This window comes from Eulemur rufifrons, chromosome 2 (assembly GCF_041146395.1).
Source record: "Eulemur rufifrons isolate Redbay chromosome 2, OSU_ERuf_1, whole genome shotgun sequence".
NCBI lineage: Eukaryota > Metazoa > Chordata > Mammalia > Primates > Lemuridae > Eulemur > Eulemur rufifrons.
In genome coordinates, this window is record NC_090984.1 from 20,817,677 (window position 1) to 20,844,633 (window position 26,957).

Sequence of the window (26,957 nt, forward strand, 5' to 3'; positions counted from 1 at the left end):
AACACTGGCACAGTGGGAGAGCTCATTTATTAAATGTCAGACATGAGCAGCAGCTCTTTTGCCCTCTGAAGAACAAGCACTGGGGAACAGGGTCTCCAGGTAACGCAAACTCCCAGTCTCAGCGACACGTGGAATGTCTGCAGACTCTGGAGATGTTTAGCAGGTAGAAGTTGAATTTTCTCCTTCTTGTTGGTCCCAGGCAAGGGAAAAAGGCATTTCCAGGATGACTATGCTAGGAATTAAACACAACTTAAAGCTGGCAGGAGCTAGAGTGGTTTAACTGGCCCCAGAGCTACCTCCCCACCCTCATCTGTTTGGCTTCGCCGCTAACGTGGCCAGTCTGGCCAGCGGGCAAAGCACAGGCAGAGAGCTGCTCTCACCAGGCAGATGGAGAGGGCTGAGTGCAGGAAGGGGTGGGAAGGGGTGTGGAATTATCCTCTCAGCAAGTTCAAGGAGTGGACTATCAATTGGTGCATTTTCCCAAAGTAATTTCCTACTCTAGAGGCCTCATTCTGTCACACAGAGAGTGGAGGGAAACCAATGTCACAGTCCAAATATTGCTCACCTCAGCTCCCACCTGTGACAGGGTAGCCACAGAATAGGACATATCAGAAACTGAGGGGACAGGGCTGGGGAGAGGTGGTGGAAGTGGAAGGTCACAAACATTCTTGCCCACAGTGTATCAGGTAGGGACAAGAGGTGCAATGGGTCATCGGAAACACCACCAAATGCCTTGGAGCCCTCCGAAATCATTTGGTGACTTCCACTTTGTGAACAGGAGTTAGTTTTTACTCCTCTCCTTTCCCACATCTTCTCCATTTTCAGGTGGGATGGACTTGCACAATACTTGGGCATCTCAAAATTGAGGGTCCAAAACTGAACGTGAACTCATACTTCCTCCATCCCCAAAGTGATCCCTAATTGCTCCTACCTCTATGGCTAACTCTGTTTCCCTAGTTGACTGAGCCAGAAACCTGGGACTCACCCCAGATTCCTCCTTTCTTCTCCCTTCTCTCTCTATCACATCCAGTCAACCAGTGATCAAATTCTGCCATTTTTCCCCCTCCAGTCTGAGTCCAGCCTTTACCACGTCTACCAACAGCACACTACTTCTTGCTTAGGCTCTCTCCTCACCTACCCCATCAACCTAACTGACGCCTAGGCACGTCCCCCTCCAATCCATCCTCAGACCGCAGCCACACGGGCCGTCTAAGAAGGTCTGCTTCACCGCCATGTTCAAACCCTTTAATAGCTGCCTCCATCTTCAAGACAAGTCTGACCTCCACAGGATATCCTACAAGACACTAGAGAACCTGAGCTTTGCCACTTCTCCAACTTCTCTTCCCAGCCTTGTATTTCAAACTCCAGGCACAATGAGCTCCTTGTAGCTACCTATCCACACAAACATTTCATACTCCTGCGTGTTCTCTCCAACAAAGCCTACCCAGCGTTCAGGCTTGGGCATCTCCTCCAGGAAGTCCCTCCTGACCTCTCTGGGCTCCTCCTCTTTTATTACTACCATCACTGCACTGTACAGAAATAATCTGCTCCTACACGTCTCCTACACTAGGACTCCAAACTCCCCGAAGACAAGGACAGCTTAATCCACCACATCCCCAGTGCCTTGTACACAGTAGATGCTCCGTATTTGTGGAATATACTGGACTGCAAAACATCTGTGGTTTTTTGAATACCAAGGCCTTTAGTATTTGGCAACAGCTATAATGAAAACACGTGCAAATCATAATGAACTGTAGACAGCACCAAACATTAGAAACATTAGAAAACATTATACTGCTGCTCTGGAGTTGAAATATCCCCAAAATAATTAAAAACTACATGTTGAGGGCTGATACAGAGTTTATTGAATTAGATTTTTCTATTTACAACTGAGAGCACATCTACATACTATTTTGCTAGTCTATATGGGTACATTATTTCTAACAAGTTTGACTTAGGAGGAATGGGCTCAATCACACAAAAACGCACTCACACACTCACACTAATTGTTTTAAAACAGTACTGCATACATTATACTCCTCCTATAAAGCCAGCTTTGATTAAAAACCACTAGTTTCAAATATCAGTCTCTGATTTTGAAGATGAACCAAGATATATACCATATGATTCTAAAATCTATTTTAGCCATTTTGTACAGTTGCTATCTTATTGGACTAGAGTATATATTTTTTAAAAGGACACCGATGGGGGCACCATCTGGTGTTAACTTTAACCAGATAGTTGGCTTCCTTCCTCTCCCCACAAAAACCTTTGGCCAAGAGTTCTCCATTGAGAAGACTGAAAGGACCTGGTGATACTTCAGCGTAAGTCCCATTACTGCTTGGAGGTAACAGAAGTAGGCCCACCGTCCTCCTTTACTTCTACCACACTACGTTACTCACAATTGGTTCTGAAATTAGAACATTTACCATCATACTTAAAAACTTAGGGGCATGAAGAGTCAGCTATAACAAGGGAAAAGAAAGTCATGGGGGGGGCAGGTAAGTAGGTGGGTACATGAAAAGCCAAGCTGCGCTATCCAACACCAGTACACGTGTGCTTTAACTAAATGAACTCAGGAGGCCAACAGCAGCAGACCTGCTCGATTCACCTTCCAAATCAGAACAAGACTAAAGAGCTCAGGCTTGAGTGTTCCACTATGCATAGGTTCCGCCAGTGATGAGGAGCTCATAAGCAGGATCTCTACTCCTTCTGCACAGCACGATGCACGCACACAGCATGCCCAGCAGCTGTTGGGAGAAAACAACAATGGGGGAAAAGGCTGAAGACTTTAATGGCAAGTGTGTATTTCTTTGCTGGCAGTGGAGCTGTTTCAAAGTTCACTAACCTCAAATCATCAAAAAGGCAATAAAATCGACAGAAGGAATTTCTTATGATGACATTATTTTTTAAGGAATTATCTGGGTACTGTTTCCCTGCCTTCTACCAGGAAATCTTTGCGAAACCAGCAGAGGAGACTCCCTTACTGCCACCTCCACTATCAGTCTAGAGCAGTACTGTCCCAGAGAACTTTCTGCAATGATGGAAACATCCTACATCTGTGTTGTCAAATACGGTAGCCACTAGCCACATGTGACTATTGAGCACTTGAAAGGTAGCTAGTGCAACTATGGAACTGCACGCTTTATTTTATTTAAATTAAATTTAGACACATGTGGCTAGTGGCTACCATACCAGACAGCGAAGGTCCAGGGAGTGGAATGATTGAGACTACGTGTGTTTGATGGTGGTCTTTTCAGTCATCTGGATTTTGGAGAAAGAGGTTTTATAACAATCCACAAAATTCAGTACATGAGTAGCCCTATAGTGGAAAACCAATCCTGATGCCAAAAAATATAGTTTGAAGGTTTTTGTTTCTTTCACATTTACTCCTTTTGAAATCCAGGTTCGGTTCTGTGGTATTACGTGCATATTACTTTTTAAAGGTCACTCTTCCTTCATCATTTTATTTTAATAAGTTCCTAATCCTTCTGTGGTAGCATTTTGGAATACTAATGAAGTCATGCCATGTTATTTTGGGTAAGTAAGAGGATTAATCTGGATTAAAGAGAAAACGATTCTAGAATTTTTGACCTACCATCTCACAAAATATAAACAGTAACCAAAATAAGAGTAAGTTAATTTGCTGCTCTAACTTCTCATTGACAGCGAAAGGCCTGTTATTTGATTTTAAAAGGCAAGGCCCTCTGCACATATGGGGTCAATCTAATTTCAGCAAATGTACCCGGATCCATAAACAGACTCTCAAAGTTTGAAGTGGAAGATTAACTACCAATAAGACACACATACAAGAAGAGGATATCCTCAATCCAAATTCTCCATGGTATAAAGTCACACACTCTAATTTCTGCCCTCGGATTGGCCTGTATTCTACCCATTCAGGATGTATGCATTTGCTACTCAAATCCATCAGTTTCATTACATCGCCATTTGCTGAGTGCTTACTAGTGCAAAGCACCTTAAAGACATTTAAAAAATGGATATTGTTTACTAAATATCTTAAGCCAATTCGAGACATGTTTAGTACCTAATTCCTAGAGAAATACATTTCTGCTCACTGTACATCAAAACATTGTTAAAACAGCTATAAAATCAAACACAATTATGTTCCCAGGCAATGTTAAATCGAGCAATAAAAATGCAACGCTCAGAAATTACTGATTTTCTATGGCAAAAAAAAAAAATCTCTGTTCTAACCCCAACCTCCTCACATTACTTTCAGTTGGTTAACTTCTACTGGAAGAGTCAGCATTCTCAAAATGAGGTCTGAAATAAGTATTTCTTTTCTGATACTTTTATTTCAATTAAGTCAACTTGTATTGATTTAAAACAATTAAATAAGCTTGATAAAACCCTACTTGTGCTTGGGAATGAGTCTGTTTTAAGAACATTAAACTCTACACAATAACTTCTTACCCTCACCCCTACGTATTGCAGGCCCATTTCCAAAGCTTTGCTAGACTGAAATTTAACTGATTATTGAAATTTTCCAACAATAGACTTGGAAATATACAAATATTTTAGCTCCAGTGTTATTTCTTGTAATGAAATGATGCCCTCCAACATTCAAGTCAGGAGAACTAACCTTCACTTAGCCCACTTAGTTATATTACATACCCAGAACTGCAAAAACTGCAAAAAATGACAAGTGGTGATTTTAAAAACCTGATTTCCAAAGTAAAGTGTTCTATGATACACTATGTAGGTGGTGGTATGGGGAAACAGGCATTCTTATAAAAAAATAAGAATTCTTGCACATTAGAAATACCCTTTTCTGAGAAAAATTTGGAAATACCTATCAAGATTCATTCATACATTCTGATCCCTCAATTTCATGGCTATAAATTTTTGCTATAAATAGCCTTTGAACATGAATCCAGAGGATATTCACTACTTGCATTTTTGTCATAGCAAGACTTACATAAACGCCCATTAATGTCAATTAAAATATGCCCATAAAATGGAATACTACGCAGCTATGAAATAAAAAGGTAGGTCTGTACCCAAAAGATACTCATTTGTTTTTAAGAAGCTAAGTACAAAAGGTTAGGGTTAAGGTTAGGGTTAAAATTAGCCGGGCATAGTGGCACATGCCTGTAGTCCCAGCTACTCAGGAGGCTGAGGCAGGAGGATTGCTTGAGCCCAGGAGTTTGAGGTTGCTGTGAGCTAGTCTGACGCCACGGCACTCTAGCCCGGGAAACAGAGTGAGACTGTCTCAAAAAAAAAAGAAAAAAAAAAAAAATCTGAGCCACTCAAGAGTTAGCTTTTTATACTTTGGTTAAAGTTTTTAAGGAAGAATTGTTTGGAATTTTTAAAAAAGAGTGTCAGAATTAAGCCAGTCAATCTTAACTACTATCTGGGGGGTCTGACCCAAAGTGCTATTTATTTACATATTTTAACTTATTTTAATAAATAACTGGTAATCAAAAAGGAAGAGGAAGGAAAAAGCAGTCTCAATCTCCTTCATAATTGGCACAAAGAAAAAGCAACGTGGCCTCGGGAAACAGTTCTCTATGCAAGTTTGCCCTTGGTTACTAAATCTTGAGGACACGCCAACGTCAAGAGATGCCAAAGTAAGAACTGACACTTCCCATTTTCCCCATATTGCCTTTGCAGAGAGCCTTGCCCACAGCACATACTTAAGAGCTTGACATATCAAAACTCAGATTTTTGTCTATTACTATGATCACACCCTTTAAATATAAAATTCATAACTGATCATTTGTTAATTTAACAGGCTGGTTACTCTCAAAGCAGCAAAACATCTTGCTGATTAATAAGGCATGTAGCAAAATTTTAAAACCTTCATTCACTTATATTCAAAAATCCTATCATAGTGTTTTTCAGATTTTTCTTTTTTGATCATTTTGGTTCTACCCAAACCCAGATTATTTAACTAGAGCAAAGATCACCAAACATTTTCTTAGAGGGCTAAATATTTCAGGCTTTGCAAACAAGGAGACAAAATTCAGTCTCTACAGTAACTACTCAACTCCACCATTTTATCTCTGTATTTTATCCATCTGAAGTATTAATTTAATTGCCATGTTTCCTAACAGAATTTAGGGATTTAATGTTCTGAGTATCTTAATTTTTAGATATGTAATTGGAGGCAGAGTACAAGTAGAGCCAGGGCTCAAGCTTTAGTTTTGCCACTCTCTGTGTGACGGTTACAAGTCATATTATCCTTGCTCCCCCTAAATTTTGCAGCAAAACAAAGGGGACAGGGACTGGAGAATCCCCAAGCATCTCTCTATCTCTAAATTTCAATATCAGGATTGATGTACAAGCACAAAAGCCCACGGATCTTTCTGTTATTTCTGCCTTTGTTCAGGTTTTCCACACTCAGGGCACCGATTCACATCAGATTTTGAATACCAAAAGCTTAGAACATTTATAGGTACTCTTAAAAAACACATTACAGAAAATTCTTTTATTATTTGAAATGGGTGTTTTTCTCTTAAAACCAATGTTTTTTAATTTCCAAAACCATTAGGTTTTGAGTCCATGAAAGTTCTGAATCCCTAACTTAGACTTGCTGAATTGAAAATGTCAAATCATGGCCGGGCACAGTGGCTCATGCCTCTAATCGTAGCACTCTGGGAGGCTGAGACAGGAGGATCACTTTGAGTTCAGGAGTTCAACACCAGCCTGAACAAGAGTGAGACCCCCGTCTCTACTAAAAACAGAAAAATTAGCGAGGCATGGTGGCACATGCCTGTAGTCCCAGCTACTCAGGAGGCTAAGGCAAGAGGATGGCTTGAGCCCAGGAGTTTGAGGTTGCAGTGAGCTATGATGACGCCACTGCACTCTACCCAGGGTGAGAGAGCAGGACTCTGTCTCAAAAAAAAAAAGTCAAATCTTTACCAGATATTATTTAAGTCAGGCTGATTTAAGTATAAAACTTAAGTATGGCAGGCATACTTAAAAGACCAGTTAAAATATTTATTAGTTCCCACTGAAATACATTTAAAGAGTAAATATCTGGCAGACAAATAAGCTAGTTTAACTAGATGAGGGACGTAGCCAAAGTGACAATTTTCATCAGTCTTCTACATGCATGCTGCATATTTCATGACCACAAGCACCATACATTTCCAGAGCTGTTCTGCTGCATGCTAACCCGTGCAGCTTTATTACCACATAAAATCACTGAGAACGCACAGATCAGAATGCTACTTGAGAAAAGAGACCTCCCTCATATTTCATTATTTTTAGCTAAATGAATGTGTTTGCACAGATAATCAAAATATGAAACACATCCCTGCTTATCACCAGATTACTGCTATGTTGAGCCACAAAGTAAATGCTTAGAAGGGCAAAGACCATTGCAAATAAAGAGCTAGGCTTTTTAATGAATCATTTCAAGGCTGTTTGAATACTAGCAAAGTAAACAATTACCCTTTTGCCATTTTAAAAGGTACTTCCCATTAACACACTAGCTTGTGTGCAAATATACAAAGAGCAGGCAATCTAAGCAATTTACATTTAAACTAGTAATTACATTAGTTTTATCTAACAATTATAAGATATCTACACTTTCTTAAAATAGATTCTCTAGGCCTGAAGCTTATCTCAAGAACTAAAAGAATACTCTGAGAACTAGATCTGACGCAAAGGATTTCTAATCATTTTCAAATAGCTATTCTCAGTTGTAAGACTCCTCTAAGGCATTCCCCTAACAGAATTTATAAGATATACTGTATACACCTGAGAAACGAGGAATGTGGAATAGCTGTGTTGGGTGAGAAAATGGCCATCTTCCTTATTTAATTGTTTTTAGGTGTGGGTGAAGGATGAGTGTGTGGTATTTTTAGGGGGTGAGGAGCTGGGAGCAGATAAAGTGAGAGGTGATTAAGCACTTACCAGCTACTTTGCACAAACTAGCTTGAACTAGCACGAACTAGGGAAGAGAACGACTATTTTCAATGCTAACAGTTGGGAAAACAGGTCCCCTCAGCTACCAATAATGGCAGAGCACAATTCCGTATATACCAAGTGATGTCACAGACTCCTTGATGGTTGTCAGTCTAAAATATTATAACTAAGTCTGCAAATACAGAAGAGGCTAGAACCTCAGTTTTTACTGGAAGGCCTTTTCTATAGAGCAATAAAATTGTTCCTCTTAGTGTAAGACACTAGTGTTGTAGTACCAGTTGTTGATCTAGCTATTTGAATATATAAAACCCTCAAGGACAGAAAAACAAGAACTGGAAGGAGAATGGTACACAAAAAGATTGAAATATAGCTTTCCATTTCCAAACAGAAATAAAGCAGTACAATTTTTAAAAGTTCTACTAAAATACCTCCCAAGAATACATTACTGTAACAGTTTGTTTATATTCATATTTTGAGCAGGTCGCCCACTAATTGAAGCAAGAAAATAAGGCAAAGAGTCCCCTCTGGTTTCTTTAGACCATTCTGGGTCTAAGTCTAGAGAGAAGAAATGGAAGATGTTGGAAACCGGTGGCTAAACCTCAATCTCTTCCAAGTTACCTATACATACAAAGATTCACCATACTTAGGTGATTAAAACCAGTCAGGGCTAACCTCAGAGAACCAACTCATTCTGGTAACAACTCCTTGGCTAGCTGTGCTTACCTGAATAGCCGCAAACGCCAGGGCTGCCCAGATAACATGCATCATGATTTCTTGCAGCTTCTTCACAACTAGAGCCTCACACCCCTGTAACAAACATATAGTCATCCTCACTAGAAATCCTTTTTTAAAGTGAAAACTTCAGAATCACAGATTAGTACTCATTGACAGAAATGAAAATGACAGAAACCGAAAAAGGGAAAAAAGATTACACGGTTAGAATAACCTACAGAGATGTAATTACAGCAAAAGATAGTACCTTTTAAAATAACTCACAGTAAAACAAAATGGCATTCAAGACAAGCAAAAGGGGGCAGAAAAGAAGTTCCAGGTGGTGGTAACACAGTGAGAACCAAGTCTCATGGCAGACTCAAGTTTTGGCCAAAAGACTCACCTCGGCATAGAGGTCTGCGGGGTGGGCCAGACTGCCATTACAGCTGCTGGCCGTCTCTCTGCAGCAGCTAAGAGGGACACTCTGGTTTTTGGTTTCTTTAAACCAATCTGTATTTTCCCAGTCTGAGTAATTGTGAATTCCACAACAGTGCAGCTAGAGGAGAAGAGAACAGATGGCTGAATTTTAGGGTTCCACACAATATAAAGCTTTCAGATAAGCTACTCTAGACCAGTGATGTCCAATAGAACCTCCTACAATGATGGACGGTCTGCATGGTCCAACAGGGTGGCTACTGGCCATATGAAGCTCTACTGAGCACTTCAATTGTGGCCAGTGTGACTAAGGAATTGAATTTTTAACTTAAATTTAAATAGCCAGACATGGTTATAGTGGTTCTAGAATCTTTACATAAAAAGCACATTGCCTATAAGGGGTAGTTTCAGCTAAGGAACATCTTCATACCTTACATGTTAAATATCTGGTTCCAAGTTAAATATTACTTTCAATGACAAAGTGTTTAAAATGTTTTGTCTGAAATGTCTGGGATTTGCTTTAAGACAACTGAGCAAAAAATATATGGGGTTAACAAAACAAGATTGACAAAAAGTTTACAATTTTTCAGGCAGGGTTATGGGTACAAAGATCTATTCTATTACTCCCTCTACCTTCATGTATGTTTTAAATTGTCCATAACAACTTTGTTTAACAGTTTCTCGCCTTTCCTGATCTTTCTAAAGGTATATGTAGACTTCCCACCTGCCTGAGAGTCCATCTGGACTCCCACCTTTCTGGTGACACATACCTCTCTTCCATTATGACCCCTCTAAGTTCCTTGGCTGAGGGAGGGGAGAGCACCGGGGTTGGCAAGGGGATAGTCAGATAACAAAAAAGTTTAAGACACTTCTTATCAGACTAGATGATGTTGAATAAACTTATCAAGCGTGAAGAGTGTAGAAAAATATTGGACACATCAGGAGGATAATCATGGCTGTGAAGGTACATGGCTAATTTACACAGTAATACCAGTTAGTTTAGTGTTGACCCAATAGTGATTGGCCTTCAAAACCAAATTTGCCTCAGGAAAGCTCACCTGTCTCTGTACATAATCAATAGCCCGGCTGGCAGCATCAGGGTTGGTTCCATTGTAGGTCTTATACACTTTCTGAATGCTGCGATCAACCTCATTTTCCACCTGAATCAAAACAAAGAATTCAGTCCCTCAAAAATGCTGGTAAAAGTAACATTGGTCAAGGCTCCAGCTAAAGTATCTAAATGTTTGCAAATTATCAGATCTCTGTGTATCTCTTGTAAGAAAAAAGTTTTCTCCCTTCCTGCCTTCATACAGATTCAAGGTGCCAGGTAAAAATTCAGACATTATATCACACAGATTAAAGCATTCAAAGAGAAGATTGTGTGCAAGATGGCAGGCTAACAATTTATTCAAAAGAGAAAGAAATTGAACCTTGGAATAGATGTCCTAAATTATAAAGGGATACCTTCCTTTTTCAAATAAGTTTCTCAGAAGACCTACTCATTTTCCTTTCCTAAATTAGGTATAAATAAAACAACTTTGAAGCCCCTATAAGATACTTTTGGGATAATACCAACATTATTTCCATTTTACTTATTCAATGTTTAGAGTTGGCTAAATGTGCAAAAGTAATTTGGCATTCTAAGTTGACAGGACCCCTTGTTTCCCAGGACAGGTGTGGAAGGTAGGATCACAACAATATGTTTTTCTATGTCCAGGGCCAAGGCATTTTTGAAAGAGGCAATGGAAAATGAAATCTTCAGTTTAGTTCTTCTAAAACAAAAATCAGAAAATTCAGGCTGGGCACGGTGGCTCATGCCTGTAAATCCTAGCACTCTTGGAGGCTGAGGCGAGAGGATCCCTTGAGCCTAGGAGTTTGAGACCAGCCTGAGCAACAGCCTCTACTAAAAATAGAAAAATTAGCCAGGCATCATAGCGCATGCCTATAGTCCCAGCTATTCAGGAGGCTGCTGCGGGAGGATCACTTGAGCCCAGGAGTTTGAGGTTGCAGCAAGCTACGATGATACCACTACACTCTACCTGGGGCAACAAAGCAAGACTCTGTCTCAAAAAAATAAATAAAAATAAAAATCAGAAAATTTATACTCCCTCCATCCCCAATACAGGGAATCTACAGGCTGAGGAAATGTGAACAAACTTCTCAGCTGATTATTCATTTGCAGCCATAAATACCTATAATCAACAATATAATTAAAACTGTGCTATATTAAATGAGACTAGAAGTCTTGATATGTAAATACTTGCTTTTTAACTTTAGATATTTAAAGCATTGGCTAAACAAAAAAAGCAAAAGAAAATTTTGATTCTGATAAAACAAATTTGTTTGACTTCAATTGAAAAATGTAAATCACCCTTTAAAGCATTATGTGAATTACAGCAGACAACATACCTTTGCTCTGTAAACGTATCCCAAAACCACGACGACAACTTCGGTGACAAAAACCAAGAGTAGGATGATAACAAACTGTAAGGAAACATTGTGGAAAATTAAACACAAATGAAAAAAAAAAAAAACTCTACACTTGATAAAACAACAATTATCGGAGATAACTGCTAGAAGTTTAAGACAAGTGCTAAGTCTATTCCAATTATAAGAGCCAAAGAAACTACAAAATTCCACATTCAATTCAAGAAGAGAGTAGCAAGATTAAATACTCCCGCACGTCCTGATGACACAGGCAGTCAGTGAAGTGCTAACTTACCGTGGCAAGTCCACAGCGACTCTCTCGGATTGTGGCACAGCAGCCAATTAACCCGATAATGAAAAGCAGGGCTCCTACAGCTATGATCACTACAGCGGGAATGAGAGTGTACACATCTTCAAAGAAGTGGTCGTAGTCATCGTAAGTGATGAAGACGTAAGCTCCCACGTAGCATAAAATGCCAGCTGCCCCCTGCGGAAAACAAGGTCAGAGCATTGGTCTCTAAGCTGTGCTGGTAAAATTATTTCCTACTATAGTTTGGTAGGTTAAAATTTAATGAGTTCTCATCACTTTTAAGTCTATTTGTAGACTTTTTTCAGTAAAGCTGAAAAGTCTATTTCATTATTAAGCACATCTCTTGACTACATAAAATTTAAAAATTTTCCAAAGTTTACCTACTTTTCAATAACTGATGGTTCAGCGAGGACCAAGAAACCATGAGTCAAAGAAATAACACAGATGACAACACCCCTCACACACACTCCCTGCAAAGGCTTATCTGTAGCCCAACTACATGTCCAGTACAGATCAGTGGGTTGGTGGGAGATCTCTGCTCACTGCAGTTGCTCTCAACAAATGGGGACATTAGGTACAACTGACAGCGCTAGGATTTGGACTCAGGCAATTTGACTCCAGAATCTATACTTCTAAATCTCTACTCCCGTGGGGGAAAGAAAATATAATAATAGCTGGTAAGCATGATACCTATTTCCAAAAAACTTTACTAGAGACTGTAAAATAGTAAAGCCAGAGGGCTCAGTCACTAAAGAACATTCCACTTTGATCTCTTTGTTCTTGAGAATGGCACTTCTCAAACTTGATGTGACTAGGAATCTCCTGAGGGTCTTACTAAACTGCAGTTTCTTATTCAGTAGGTGGGGGGGGGCCTGAGCATCTGCATTTCTAACAAGCTCCTACGTGCTGCTGATGCAGCTGGTTCTTGGAGCATAGTCTGAGTAACAAGGTGTTAGACACCTAAAGGGAAAGTGAATGCGGAAAGTCATGGAACAGGTATTCCTTATTTCAGCTGCTGCTCCAGGCACCCTTCTCTAGCTGCAGAGTTTGACACACATTTTCTATCATTGTCAGTTTTGCTATCATTGGGTACCAGCTCTGTGCTGACAGCTCAGTGCCACTAGCTTATATGCAAATAAGCAAGTGCAGTGTCAGGTTAACTGTTACAACATTTAGTCTAATGCGTTATCATTTATAGAACCCTTTGAAACTTTCAGAGGAAAAGAATTATTTCACCATCCTTTAAAAATTGACATATAAATCATCTTCAAACTAGAAAATAGACTCCACAATGGTAGTGGAAATATCATTAACTCCTCTGAACCTAAGAACTCAGTTCATTTCCTAAGTCTACAAAATCCAGTAAACGAGAGCGTCTTCAGTCTATTTTCTTATAGTAGGATATTATAATCACTGTCAAATCAGGAAGAAAAAAACTCCATTTATGTAAAGTTGAGAAAGTAACTTGATTTTTTTTTTTTTTATAACACAGACTTTTTAAAATGAGAAGACAACCAGAATAATGAAGACAATTTTAAAAAACATATTGTTGTGAAACTCTCGTCCTCTGGCTTCTGAGAGGCCCCACTGTTGGTTTTCTTCCAATTTCCATAGCTGCACACTTTCTCATTCTCTTTATGGACTCTTCTTTACCAGACTTGGAACTGTTAGTGATCTCCAGGCTTCTATCTTCGGCCTCATTCCTTACTCATTCTCTGGGCTCTCCTTGGGCTACGGCAGCCATGGCTTCACTAGTCCCCATAGCTCACTGCCTGAGCTATTAAAATCATCTCAAACCTACATATTTCCATCTGCCTTCCTGCTCACCCCATCTAATCTTCCCTTACATTCCTAGCATAGCAAAAGGCACCAGACATCTCATTTTTCTAGTCTAATACCTGAAGGTTAGTTACCCTATACTGTTTTCTTGTCCCACCCCTATATCCCACTAATCACCGAACTCCTTCAAGTTTACTTCCAAAACATTACCCGAATGCCTCAACTGCTCTTCAACTGTACTGCAGTGCTTCTGTCTTAATTTGGGCCTTATCATTGTTTACCCTAAATCTTTTTCTTTTGGCAGAAAAGGAAGCCATACAAAGCAATCACCCTAAATCTTACTTCCTGACTTTCCCTGCCCATTAATATGTTCCTTATATTACCAGGGTTATTTTTCTTAAAAATACAAACCAGATCAAGGCTTAGCCTTGCTTAAACTCAGGATGGGGGAAGTAAGTCTCCTGATGAATCAAGCTCGTCCTCTCTGCTTTTAAGCTCAAACTTCATTACCCTTCATACACCCCAAACAATATAAAACTATTATACGCAAACGTACCACATCTCTCACTTCTTTATCTCTGCTGTTCTATCTGGAATGCTCTCTCTTCATCCGTCTGGGAACTCATTGCTCTTTAAGATGCAGCTTAAATGTCACCCCTTCCTTTTGGAAGCCTTTCTTGACCATTTCAGGCTAGATTAGGTGCCCTTTGTCCACATATGTATTGACCTGTGCATGGCTCTAACAGAGTATTTATTAAAACTGTTGCAGTTATAACTACACATGTCTGAACATCCCTTCAGGGCACAAATTGTACCCAACTGCCTTTCAGCCTTGTATCACCACCCATCACCTAAAACAGTGCTTGGCACGTAGCAGGTATCTATTAAAATTTATCGAGTACACCTCATTGGATCCCTTCCCATGAAAACACCCTCTCATCTCTAACATAAGTTTTGCTTTGTATTTGCTTTGTTTCTCTTAGGCCCAATGTTTACAGTTTTTAATTCACCATTCAATTATGATTTGGAAACTTAATCCAGCTTACTGAATTCTGATGGCCATCACATCAAGAATACATTAGTTTAGAAATGGTTATCATAATTGTAATGCTGTACTTATAGCAACCATGCCTGTTCAAAGGTCCTCAGAGGTCACCGACATATTTGCTTTTGGGACATAGTACTAAGAATGAAGGTGAGCATAGGAAAAGGAAAAGAGGAGACATAGATTAATTTTAATTTGGCTGCATTTATCACAGAAGTATGTGGACTACTTAACACTCTTACCAAATACTACTTTTTCTTGACTACATGTGTGATATATACTCATACACAAGTATATAAACATACATTTTGCTAAAGTAAATAGTATCAGTCCTCAAACTGAATTAAAAGCAATCCTAGGCCAGTTGCAGTGGCTCATGCCTATAACCTGAGCACTTTGTGAGGCTGCGGCAGGAGGATAGCTTGAGGCCAGGAGTCCAAGATCAGCCTGGGCAAAATATCGAAAACCTGTCTCTACAAAAAAAAAAAAAATAATAATTTATTAATTAATAATTAGCTGGGCGCGGTGGTTTATGCCTGTAGTCCCAGCTACATGGGAGGCTAAGGCAAAAGGATTGCTTGAGCCCAGGCTGTAGTAAGCTATTGATGACGCTACTACACTCTACCCAGGGAGGGAGGGAGGGAGGGAAGGAAGGAAGGAAGAAAAAGGAAGAAAAGAAAGGGAAGAAAGGAAGAAAGAAAAAGAAAAAAGAAGCAATCCTAAATATGACCTAATCAAACTTTGTCCAATTTGTTTTCATTAGTCATCTCTTTATCCTTTATATTCTTAGCTCTTCTTACTCCAAAAGGCAAGTTTTAGCCTACATAAATTTGAATGAAAACAAGATAAAACTAAAGGATATATGTACTCAACAATTAATCTGAAGCATAAGGCACTGAAGAACTACTTGCATTTTATATATAAAACGATGAATTTTCAACCTAAAGAGATTCCTGAGACTCACACTTAGTGTACTTGGAAATGGGTCAAGTGAAATGCTTCCTCTGCTGCTACCCTTCCCCCAGACGGAGGCACTCGTCTGAAATTGAGATCGCAAGAAGGCAGAAAACAAATCACCACCACAGACAACCAGACTTACAACGAATGCAATGGAGGAGATGCCATTTGCAAAGCTGCTGCTTCTTTCCTGGTAGACTCTAGAGCAGTTTCTTTTCCCAGGCTGCAAACCAGTCAATATCCAATTCAGGCAGCAGAGATGAGAACATAGTAGAGCTCTATTTGGCAACATACTGTGGGAAGCAACTTATTGCTCACACAAAAGCAGAAACAGTACTGACTGCTGATACAAGACTATACAAATGGTCAGGCGAAGTGGTTAACACCTGTAATCCTTGCACTCTGGGAGGCCAAGGTGGGAGGATCCCTTGAGCTCAGGAGTTTGGGACAAGCCTAAGCAAGAAGAAGACCCTGTCTCTACTAAAAACAGAAAAATTAGTTGGGCATTGTGGCACGCACCTGTAGGCCCAGCTACTCAGGAGGCTGAGGCAGGAGGATCCTTTGAGCCCAGGAGTGGGAAGTTGCAGTGAGCTATGATGATGCCACTGCACTCTACCCAGGTGACAGAGTGAGACTGTGTCTCAGGGGAAAAAAAAAAAAAAAAAAGGAAATTGAACCTCACCTCCCCCACCTTAAAAAAAAAAAAAAAAGACTATATAAATCAAATTATGTGTAACTAGTGGCTATGTTTCCTAAATTGAAAACAACTTCAAAATATTCTGCTTTTAATGAAATCTATATACAGTGCTTCCAACTTAAGCCGTACAATAAACAATTTATGAAATGACACCAGTTACTCTGAAAATACAGAGTAGGTGTCCTAACAGGAGAAACAGTGGAGTTTGTATGGCAAATGAAGAGGAGGTTATAAGTACCTCCTAACTAGTATGCATAGGGACTTTCTAATATAGAAGCTGTGGGTATTAGAAAAGCTGAATCAAATGTGAGCTTGGTTAAATCCTTCTTCTGAAGTGCTATGATGGGACTGGGATCCATCAGAGGATCTGGGCTTTGCCAACAAAGCAGCTGCAAAGGGTGGAGGGGAAGAAGGAGAGGGGAGGAGGGAGGTGCAAAAGAAGAGGAGATGAAATGTAGAACTTGGAAGCAGCTGAACTGCTTTAGTCACTGATGAGAAAATCTGAGCCTATAAGGAGGATTTGTGCCAGGACAGTATACTAAAAATATTCATCCTTTTTACAAAGAAGTGAAAGGAAATTTAAAGGAAAGGCTGAGCTCTGAAACTACAGAAAGAATAATTTAAAAAAAAAATTCTTCTTTATCTTTTAATAAGCCTATGTTCTAAATTAAGTCACAGAATTTTAAAATTTTGAGAGCCTGTGCATTTCCATGACACCAAGCTGTTCCTCTAAAAAAAATAAGGCTATCTTGTTATAAAATTTTGTAAGTATGTGAGTTCCAAAAGTATGCTACTTCACTTTATTCTTTTACTCTTCTTCTACATATGCACTAATGTGGAATCTCTTAAAGTAAGAAATTCCATACTTACATAAGATTGCTTTTTCTATAGTTTAGAAGTTGGTTTTGGGGGGAGGTAATTTTCAAATTCTCTATAAAAGAAACATGAGCTGATAAAATGCTAAAAAATTACTAAATTCCTTCATTTCCATTAACCACAGTGTAACTTGCCATTGAAATTTGGCAATATTAAAAATGAAACAGACTTGTTACAAACTGGGAGATAAAGTAGCTCTGCCATCAAGTGTGTCTATATGGAAATTTAGAAATGCGAAGGCGACAGCATCCCACAGCATCCCACAGAACGTGTGGGTGAAGATGAAGCAAAGAACAGAAGTGATTTCCTACAGTGGTATGAAGCAGACACGGATGATTCATGTCTAGAACTGGCGAGAATCAGGACAATGTAACAATGAGGGACCATCTGGACTTCACTCAGCTAAAAGCACAGTGCCCGACAAGTTCCTGCTTGCCTGTGTGAACTGCTCCTTTGGAGGGATTTTTTGCTTCAAAGAATCAACTGGTAAAGCAGAAGTGACTGGAATGCTGGGAGAAAGAAAAAAATAAGTCAAGAAGAGAAAGACAGGGCAAAAACTGTTGTGTACTCTATAAGAAAGCATATTTTAAAAGCAGAGAGAGGGGAAAAATCTGCAGAAATCCCTTTTTTTGGACACATTTTTTTTAACATTTAATATGGAGTTCTTGCACAGCCATATTAGTTTTCACTTTCTTTCTTTTTTTTTTTTTTTTGAGACAGAGTCTCACTCTGTTGTCCTGGGTAGAGTGCTATGGCGTCAGCCTAGGTCACAGCAACCTCAAACTCCTGGGCTCAAGGGATCCTCCTGCCTCAGCCTCCCAAGTAGCTGGGACTACAGGCATGTGCCACCATGCCCGACTAATTTTTTCTATTTTTAGTTGTCCGGTTAATTTCTTTCTATTTTTAGTAGAGACGGGGTCTCCCTCTTGCTCAGGATGGTCTCGAACTCCTGACCTCAAGAGATTCTCCTGCCTCAGCCTCCCAGAGTGCTAGGATTACAGGCGTGAGCCACTGCACCCAGTCCATCTTAAATCTTTTAGCATTCTACTTACCATAATATTCTCTAGTCCAATCATGCTTTGTTTCAACTCTTACTCTGATAAAGCAGTTCATGTCACTAAACACAATTACTCCTTTGCAAAATTCACTGCCCACATATTTCATTTATTCTATCAACTTTCAAGGAAAAGACTATTCCAAAGACTTCAAATCCTCTTTCAGAAATTAAAGTTATTCTTACCAAAATTTCTGAAGCTACTAAAGCATCATTTTCTACCTAAAAAATTGGTCAATGATAAGGCTAAGCAGTATTCAAAGACATGTGAGGGTACAGAAAGAAGGGCCTTTAGCCTGAAGGGAGTATAGATTAATACAGACAATCTTTTTGGAAAGCAATCTGGCAACACATACCCACCTCAGCATTCGTACCTTTATATATACTAATTCCACATGCAGCAATCTATCCTTAAGGAAATAAGTTAGATGGAAACAAGATGTGTGTAGAAGGTATGTTCATCAAAATGTTTTAACAAAATTGTAATAGCAAAAGCAAAAGCAAAAGCCTTGGTATCCAGAGGTGTGCCTGCATTACAGCCCTGAAAGATTTTGTAAAATCATAGTAATATGTTTGTGGTGTGTGAGGGGAAAACCACACATATATCACATAACAGACATTTTAAAAACAAACCAAAATGTTAATACTGACTGTGATTGTCTCTTGGTAGTAGAATTATGGGTGATGTTACTTTGTTTTTTTTTAAATACTTTTTAGTGTCTTCTTAGAAAAGCAAATTATTACTTGCATAATCAGAACAATATTTAAAATTATGTCTGAAATGGAGACTTTGCTATTCTCTCCCAAATGAATTCCTAGATCTGTCCTTAACCACCAACATAAAATAGGCATCTCTTCAATCCCAAATACTGTAGACACCTCTGCCGATCTCTCCCATGTATCACTTTTCTCAGGTCTATGTGGCTCTGACTCATCCTTTAGATATTTTCTGATTATCTAACACAATTCTGATTCTTTCAGTGCACATTATCCTCCTTCTTTCATATATATCACCTTTCAAGAAAACAAGTTTTAAAAAATCCTACTTGAATTGGATTTTTAAAGTTTTGACAATAAGCCACTTTTGCCATAGACATCAAATCATTACTGCCATTATTCTTACATGAGAAATATTTTAATCCTTTTAAACTATTACTCTGAGGATATTCCAAAGGTCATGCTCCTCAATTCTGCTCTATTTTCACTTTTTCTGTATTTGGTTTTTATAATCATTGTTTATCCAGCTTCACAAAGTTTGTTCAATTTAATCCAATTTATACCTACCAGTTGAAAGACCCCCAAAGTTCAAGTGGCAAATGAAATTGGAGAACCACCAATTGCCATAGCCAAATTATTGTAACAGCAAGAAAACTGATTATTTTCAGACTGCAGGACTCCAGGGATCATCTGAGAAGCATGGAATTTAAACATGCATTTTAAAATCCTCATGGCTCCACCCTACTCTGAGAAAAGAGTCAGTTATAATTATAGGAGCCTGGAGTACTTAACCTTTATAATACTAGAGTTTGTCCATGCTTGCATTGTGTGTTTAACTTTAGTCACTAGTGGCAACAATGTAAAATACAATATGTCAACATTTATATAAACATCCTTTAGATTAAAAACAAATATGTAAATGCAAATAATCTTTCTCATTTATTGACTCTGCCCAACTATTAAAAGGAAGGGGTAAGGAGAAGGGAGAAGAGACAATATTTTTCAAGGAAAACTTGAGACCATCTATTATAAGTATGGTTTTTGGGAGAAAGGTGCACCTAGAAATTAAATTCAATGAAGAGTCTGCCCCCTCTCCCCATTAGTTGTCAGATAGCAGAGACTATGTTTATACTCTTCATATTTCTCAGAAACAGGCATTTACCGAGTAAATGATTCTTAGGGTATACCTGTTTGGTGTAAGCACACATTTTATGGAATAAATTTTCTGTAAAAAAAAACCATGGCTTGAATTGGACCTTATGGAATAAAATTCATTAAAATATTTCAAAGCATGATAAATATCCTACAAAGCTAATAAACAACTTATTCCTTAAACTGCAACTAAAGAGAGCTCTCCTGCTGATTCCAAGTTCTAAATATTAATAATTACTCGGGGCCACAAGGCTCTTGGTCAGTGGACAGATGACTAAGAATATACTAACACTGGAATAATTCATTTTCCTAACTGTCTAAGACAAATTAAGAAATACATTTCCTATTATGTACCATGACTTGCTTACTTTTCTTTGAGACAACTGAAAAGCAATTATGAAAAAATTGTTAGCTGAAGGTGTGTTCCGATGACATATTCTTTGTCAGAGCAGTCATTCAGAGTAGGAGAAATACAGGAAGTAGAAAAACAAATTCCATGATGTCAGATAAAGGATCCGGTTTAAAAAGTATCATATTACCAACTCGAATGTGTAGGATGTGCTGGAAACACGAAGTATGCACAGGATTTGTGAGGAGGAAAAAAAACCCCTGAAATATTTCACTATAAATTTTTATTTCTTAAACAAAAGAATGAAGGTATACATGCAAGTATATTCTTGCCTTAGGGCCTATCACCTGTTCCCTCAGTCTTGAATTCCCCCATCTCTTCCAAATCGCCCCCAAATTGGCTCCTTCTTATACTCCAGATTCTTTACCAACCTAAAACAGCTACCCAATCACTCTATCACATCACACTGTTTTAATTCCCTGCATAACACACCACTATTTGATATTTTTCTTCAATTGTCTTGCTCCACCAGAAAGTATGTAAGAATGGGGATCTTCTCTTTTTCACCATTTATTGACAATATAAGCACAAAGCAGGTGCTCAAATATTGTTATATTTGTTTAACAAAGCAATTTTCCTTAATTGTATACATTCACACAGGTAAGTGTGATAAGTTTTTTTTAAGGTAGGGTGAATTTTAGAAGTTATGTATGGCTTTCAAATATGATTTATATGGATATAGGGTATTTCATCTGAGTGAATCATGATTAGTAAAGGTGCTACATTCCAAAGTTGTTTTTAAAGGCATTTATTTAAAAAGTGTTTTTGACTTTCTTGTGGTACTTCCCCCACTCTATAGGCGTTTCAGTCTTACTATCACCTCTTATAGCAGATGAAAAACGGCCTAAATAGATATTCAAGATTATGAATTCTACAAGCATGGACAAAGCTTTCTCTTACAGCCCCTGTAATGCCTAAGATAAATATAAGCAAAATAAATATTAGCCAATTAGTTTTTCTAATAGGGTAGAAGTAAAGGTAATTTGTATAACACAGGACTTGATTAAGTAATCAATTAACTTCTCAGAATGAAAACTGGATATTAGAAAGTACTGATTTATACTGATTTTAGATGAAGCCTCCTGGGTCAGATCAATTTGACCTACCAAATTAAAAAGGCTGCCTTGGCTGGGCACGGTGGCTCATGCCTGTAATCCCAGCACTCTGGGAGGCTGAGTTGGGAGGATCGCTTGAGGTCAGGAGTTGGAGACCAGCCTGAGCAAGAGTAAGACCTGGTCTCTACTAAAAATAGAAAAATTAGCCGGGTACACTGGCATGTGCCTGTAATCCCAACTACTTGGGAGGCTGAGGCAGTAGGATAGCTTGAACCCAGGAGCATGAGGTTGCTGTGAGCTATGATCACACCATGCACTCTATCTCAGGCAACAGAATGAGACCCGGTCTCAAAAAATAAATAAATAAATAAATAAATAAAAATCCTGCCTGACCTTGGTAGTCTATAGAATACACTAATGACTATTTATTACAATAGCCTTCAAATTTTAGTCATTTACCTCAAACACTCCTAACCTTCTTCAATAAATTATCATGGGTCTAGCACTAATACACTTCCATTTAAAGCTATACCACTCCATAAAAACGAAGAGACTGGGTACTTTATAAAGTAAGGGATTTTATTTCTTACAGCTACGGTGGTTAAGAAGTTTAAGGTTGGGGGGGCTGTATCTGGTGAGGGCCTTCTTGCTGGTAGGGACTCTATATAGTCCCGAGGTAGCACAGGCCATCACATGGTGAGGCGGTTGAGCATGCCACCAGTCCCTTCCCGTGAAAATTTATTAATCAATTAATCCACGAATGGATTAATCCTGCAGTCCCCAACCCCCAGGTGGTGGACCAGTACCTGTCCGTGGCCTGTTAGGAACTGGGCCACACAGCAGGAGGTAAGTGTCAGTGAGTTAAGCGAAGCTTCATCTGTACTTACAGGCACTCCACCCACCACCCCCACCATGGCCCTGTCCTATGGAAAAATTAACTTCCATGAAACCGGTTCCTAGTGCCAAAAAGATTGGGGACCGCTGGATTAATCCATTCATGAGGGCAGAGGCCTCATGTCCCAATTACCTCTTAAAGGCCCCACCTCTCAATTCTGCCACCTTGGGGATTAAGCTTCAGCATGAGTTTTGGAATGGACAAACATTTAAGCCATAACAGGAACTATTTTCCTTTAAGACAACCTTCAGGATTTTAGAAATGAGTGTTTCCCCTTTTAGTTTGTGCCTTTCCACAAAAACATTCTTAAACTGCATTGTTCAAAACTATCTATACCAAATCAACATTAACAATTTTGGGCCAGGTGCAGTGGCTCACGCCTGTAATCCTAGCACTCTGGGAGGCCGAGGCGGGTGGATGGTTTCAGCTCAGGAGTTCAAGACCAGCCTGAGCAAGAGTGAGACCCCGTCTCTACTAAAAATAGAAAAGAAATTATATGGACAACTAAAAATATATATAGAAAAAAATTAGTCGGGCATGGGCGCATGCCTGTAGTCCCAGCTACTCAGGAGGCTGAAGCAGGAGAACTGCTTGAGCCCAGGAGTTTCAGGCTGCTGTGAGCTAGGCTGATGCCATAGCACTCTAGCCCGGGCAACAGAGTGAGACTCTGTCTCAAAATAAACAAACAAACAAAAAAACCCAATTTTGGCTGTCAGATCATTTAGTGTCTGAGTATTTCACATACATATCTATTTCCATATTGCAGCTCAATATGGTAGTTCCATATTGTGAACTACCAAGTGAACCAGAAATCAAGATATAAGAAGGTGTAGTTTAAAGATCTTGCCAAAGCAGGCCCTGGTGTGGTGGCTCTGCCTGTAATCCTAGCACTCTGAGAGGCCAAGGCAGGAGGACTGCTTGAGGCCAGGAGTTAGAGACCAGCCTGAGCAAGAGCGAGATCCCCATCTCTATAAAAAATAGAAAAAATTAGTCGGTTATGGGAGGCTGAGGCAGGAGAATCACTTGAGCCCAGGAGTTTGAGCTTGCCGTGAGCTATGATGATGCCACATAGCTCACTGTACTCTAGTTGAGGTGATGGAGCAAGACTCTGCCTCAAAAAAAAAAGAAAAGAAAAAAAATAGTATTGCTAAAGTAATTAAACTTTATCACTTATCAACAATCAGCCGTTACCATTGGATAGTGAAAAGCCAGTGCAACAAAGTCTTTATTTACTAAAGTTGCCCAAGGGTACCTAGATAAACTTTTGATATCCTCTATGTAGAGAATGTTTCTTCTTATATCTCAAGGCATAAAAAAGGGGGGGGGAATGCACTTACTAGAATTGAAGAATACATAACAAATTCCCAGAAGAACCTGTTAACATTTTTTAATGTACTTACTTCCTCATAATGACTTAATTTTTTAAACAAACAACTTCAAATACTGGCACAATTTCTAATTTTAACAAAGTTAAAATCAGTATGTTTTAGAGAAGTGATTCTGTATAGCCTAACAAGTTCCTTCCTCTTTTCAAATCTTTGAAATCACACCTTGCTCTAACACCCAGGCTCTAGAGTATGGGACAACCTGTGTTTGAATACAGGATCTACCACACCTTGGGTGTGCTACTTTGACTCAGTAAACCTCAATGCCTTCATCTGTAAAATAAGCATAGCAATACACCCTGCCAGATGGGGTTGCTGTGAGGCTACTTCACATACTTAGCACAGTGCCTGGTAAGCACTCAATGGTAGTTATCATTACCATCATCACCAGATTCCAACAGTTTGTCCATAAACTAATAAATTGTTGGGAGATACCCCTAATACTGTTTTCTCATTAGATATGTTGCACTAGGGCACAATTATTTTCTCCTGCATGTCTATTTAACTTCCTTATCACAGCTTACAAAAACTTTACCATCCTACTAACTCAGATAAAGGTATTTTTACTAAACAGTATGACTTCAGTACTGGCAACAACACATTATGGAGTTCAAAATAACTTTCTTCACTGGAGTAATAGTACACATCTTATACAATATCCAAAGATTACTGAGCAATCACTTAGAATGAACTAATATATTCAAGTAAAAAAAATTTCTGATTTAAAGAAAATGGTTGCCAAATTTCCAATATTTTGTTACATTAACAATTCTAGTCCTTGAGCTTGAATAGCATAGAATTCACCCAATACATATTCTTCAAAAGCCAATAGTCATGCTCATAGATCACAAGGCACTGTAAAGGATACAGAGCCATGCCTCTGCCTCTTCAGTATCTTACTATCTAATAAAGTGTTCTCATTTGGGGATCCCTGAAAATTGTTTTTCCTTTTAAAAAGGCCTGTAACTCAAAGTATGAGTAACACTGCTCTAATTGGACAAGAAATCATGGAAATCCCAATGTCACGTGGGTGATTTTGAACAGGTACTACCTCCCAGGCAGGACTCTTTCCCTCGCATCATAAACATCCTCAAAGATTCTGAGGCAACACAAGTGTGTAGCAAATGCCTTTTTATATATAACTATCCTTTTATGCTACAGCTGTCAGATATGAAAAGTTCCACCCGTGTTGGGGGAAAGGGGAGAAGGAAGGAAAGGATTCTTTCCAGAACAGGTGTGTGTATGTGTGGGAGGAAAGAACCATATGGGGACCAGTGAGGATGGAGAGGAGAATGTACAAAAGTATAGTTAATGGGAATGTTCAAGGAGTGTTCTGAGAACAGTGGACAGAGAACACTATTCAGGGCAAGCAAGAGTTTAAGGAAATGACAGGTCGAGGGAGGAAAAGTGACTTGGGACCAGATTGAGCCCTTCAGAAGCAATACCAAATGAAGGAGGTTGAATTATGCTACTGCTGAAACTTTCGTTTTGTTTTTTTAAATAAAACAAAGTGATGTGATGGAGAAAATGCTTTAAAAGATTTATCCGGGTGCAAGGTCCAAACAGACTGGAGGGTGGAGAGACTGATAGGAACACAGGTTATTATAAAAGTGAGATAGGGACCTGAACTAAGATGGAATGGTTCTAAACACTCCCTTCTCTGGGGTATGCCTCCCAAAATTCATAAGCCATCTTTTATTGAAAGTGAACTCATCACTTTAAAAATCTTGTGAACATTTCAATCATATTTAACCAAGGTTTATAACCTCAGGCTACTCACTCTCATGACTGATTTTCCTAGTCAAAGGATTACTTGGCTTCTCGAGTTGAAATCCTTCAGTTTTCTGGACTGGTGACCAGCCAACCAATTGTCCACACACCAAGACCTCTAACTCAGGAACTCTCGCCCCTGACCCGTAGCGTCCCCGAATATCTGCACTGCTTGCTTGCACACCTCGAGACTGCCACTGGGTCTTCGGGGCCCCTGACAAAGAAAGCGGAGCCTACCCCTTTGGGGAATATCCTATTTCAAGCCTGCTGTCCTGAAAGAACCTGCAGTGAGAGCTCTCCGTCCAGCAGGCGACTCCAGCGGGAAAGATGGGAGGCTCGGCCCAGCCACTCAACCCAGAGGCCCTGGCACGGAGCCAGCCGGCCTGGGTGTCGGGCTGAGCGCGGAGGCCGCCGGCTGCAGCCACGAAAAGGAACCGAGGACTTCCCTCCACTGTCCTGTCCTTCGTGCCCGGGGCCTTCGCCAGGGCCTGGGAGGGACCTCGCGAAGCGGCCTCCGGGCCCGCGCCCTCCCCACGCCTCAGCCGCAGGGCCCCGGCCCGAACCCCTCCCGCCGCCGCGGCTCCCGCAGCGCCTGCCAGGCCCAGCCCCGGCCCCACGGGCGCCTCAGCCGAGGCCTCGCCCGCCCACCGGGCCCCGCTCCGCCCGCTCGCCGGCCCCGCTCACCCAGAAAATGAGGTTGAGGAAGACCAGCACGGTCTTGGAGGAGGTGATGCCGCACTGGCCCATGGCGCCGGATGCCCGCGAAGGCCCTGCTCGGCGAGCGGCGCTGCGCTCACCGAGCGAGGCGGCAATGGCGGCGGCGGCGCTTCCCTCTGGGAACTGCGCCGCCTGCGTGGCCGTCCCGCAGACCCCGGCGCCGCCGCGCAACCCCGACCCCAGCAAGCACCTCGCTCCTGCGCGCAGACGCCGCCGCCCCCGGCCGGGCCGCGCGCAGCTCCCTGGCAACCGAGTTCCGCCTCCCGTGGCCGCGGCGGCCTCTTCAGCCAATCACGCCACGGAGACCGCAGCGAGGCCACGCCTGTTAAAGGAGCCGAAGCCTCTCGCCTTTTCTTGGCCTCTGGCCGCCCTTGGATGCAGAGAGCTCCTTAAGGAGGTTCTGGTGGATCAAACCGACTCCCCGCCTATTGAGTCATGCTTACTGTTCCAGCCTTAGTGCTGATGTGGAGCCCGTTCTCCCCTAGGAAAGTCCGGGACACCAATCTCTCCCACTGCACGTAGACATTGTCCTGACCAGGTCACACTGGGCAGCGCTGTCCCGGAGAAGTGCAATGAACACCAACAAACGCTCGTGGAGAACTTACCGCGCCAGACGCCAGGCTGGCTCTCAGGAGAGTCATCAGACGGGGAAAAAGGCTGGTGATGG

General features: G+C 40.4%; 1 protein-coding gene across 2 annotated transcripts; it reads right to left on the reverse strand.

The window, feature by feature from the left end:
• Positions 1-2,166: 2,166 nt before the first annotated feature.
• On the reverse strand, positions 2,167-26,543 carry TSPAN3 (tetraspanin 3). 2 transcript variants are annotated; one of them, XM_069457092.1, is made up of 7 exons: positions 26,258-26,543; positions 11,768-11,959; positions 11,455-11,529; positions 10,104-10,205; positions 9,014-9,166; positions 8,623-8,706; positions 2,167-2,750 (listed from the first exon to the last, which is right to left on the reverse strand). In XM_069457092.1, exons 1-7 carry the CDS (start codon positions 26,318-26,320, stop codon positions 2,658-2,660), a joined length of 762 nt encoding a protein of 253 aa, XP_069313193.1. In that variant the 5' UTR covers positions 26,321-26,543; the 3' UTR covers positions 2,167-2,657. The 2 variants fall into 2 exon arrangements, with proteins under 2 accessions (XP_069313193.1, XP_069313202.1); XM_069457101.1 differs by lacking the exon at positions 11,455-11,529.
• Positions 26,544-26,957: the final 414 nt, after the last annotated feature.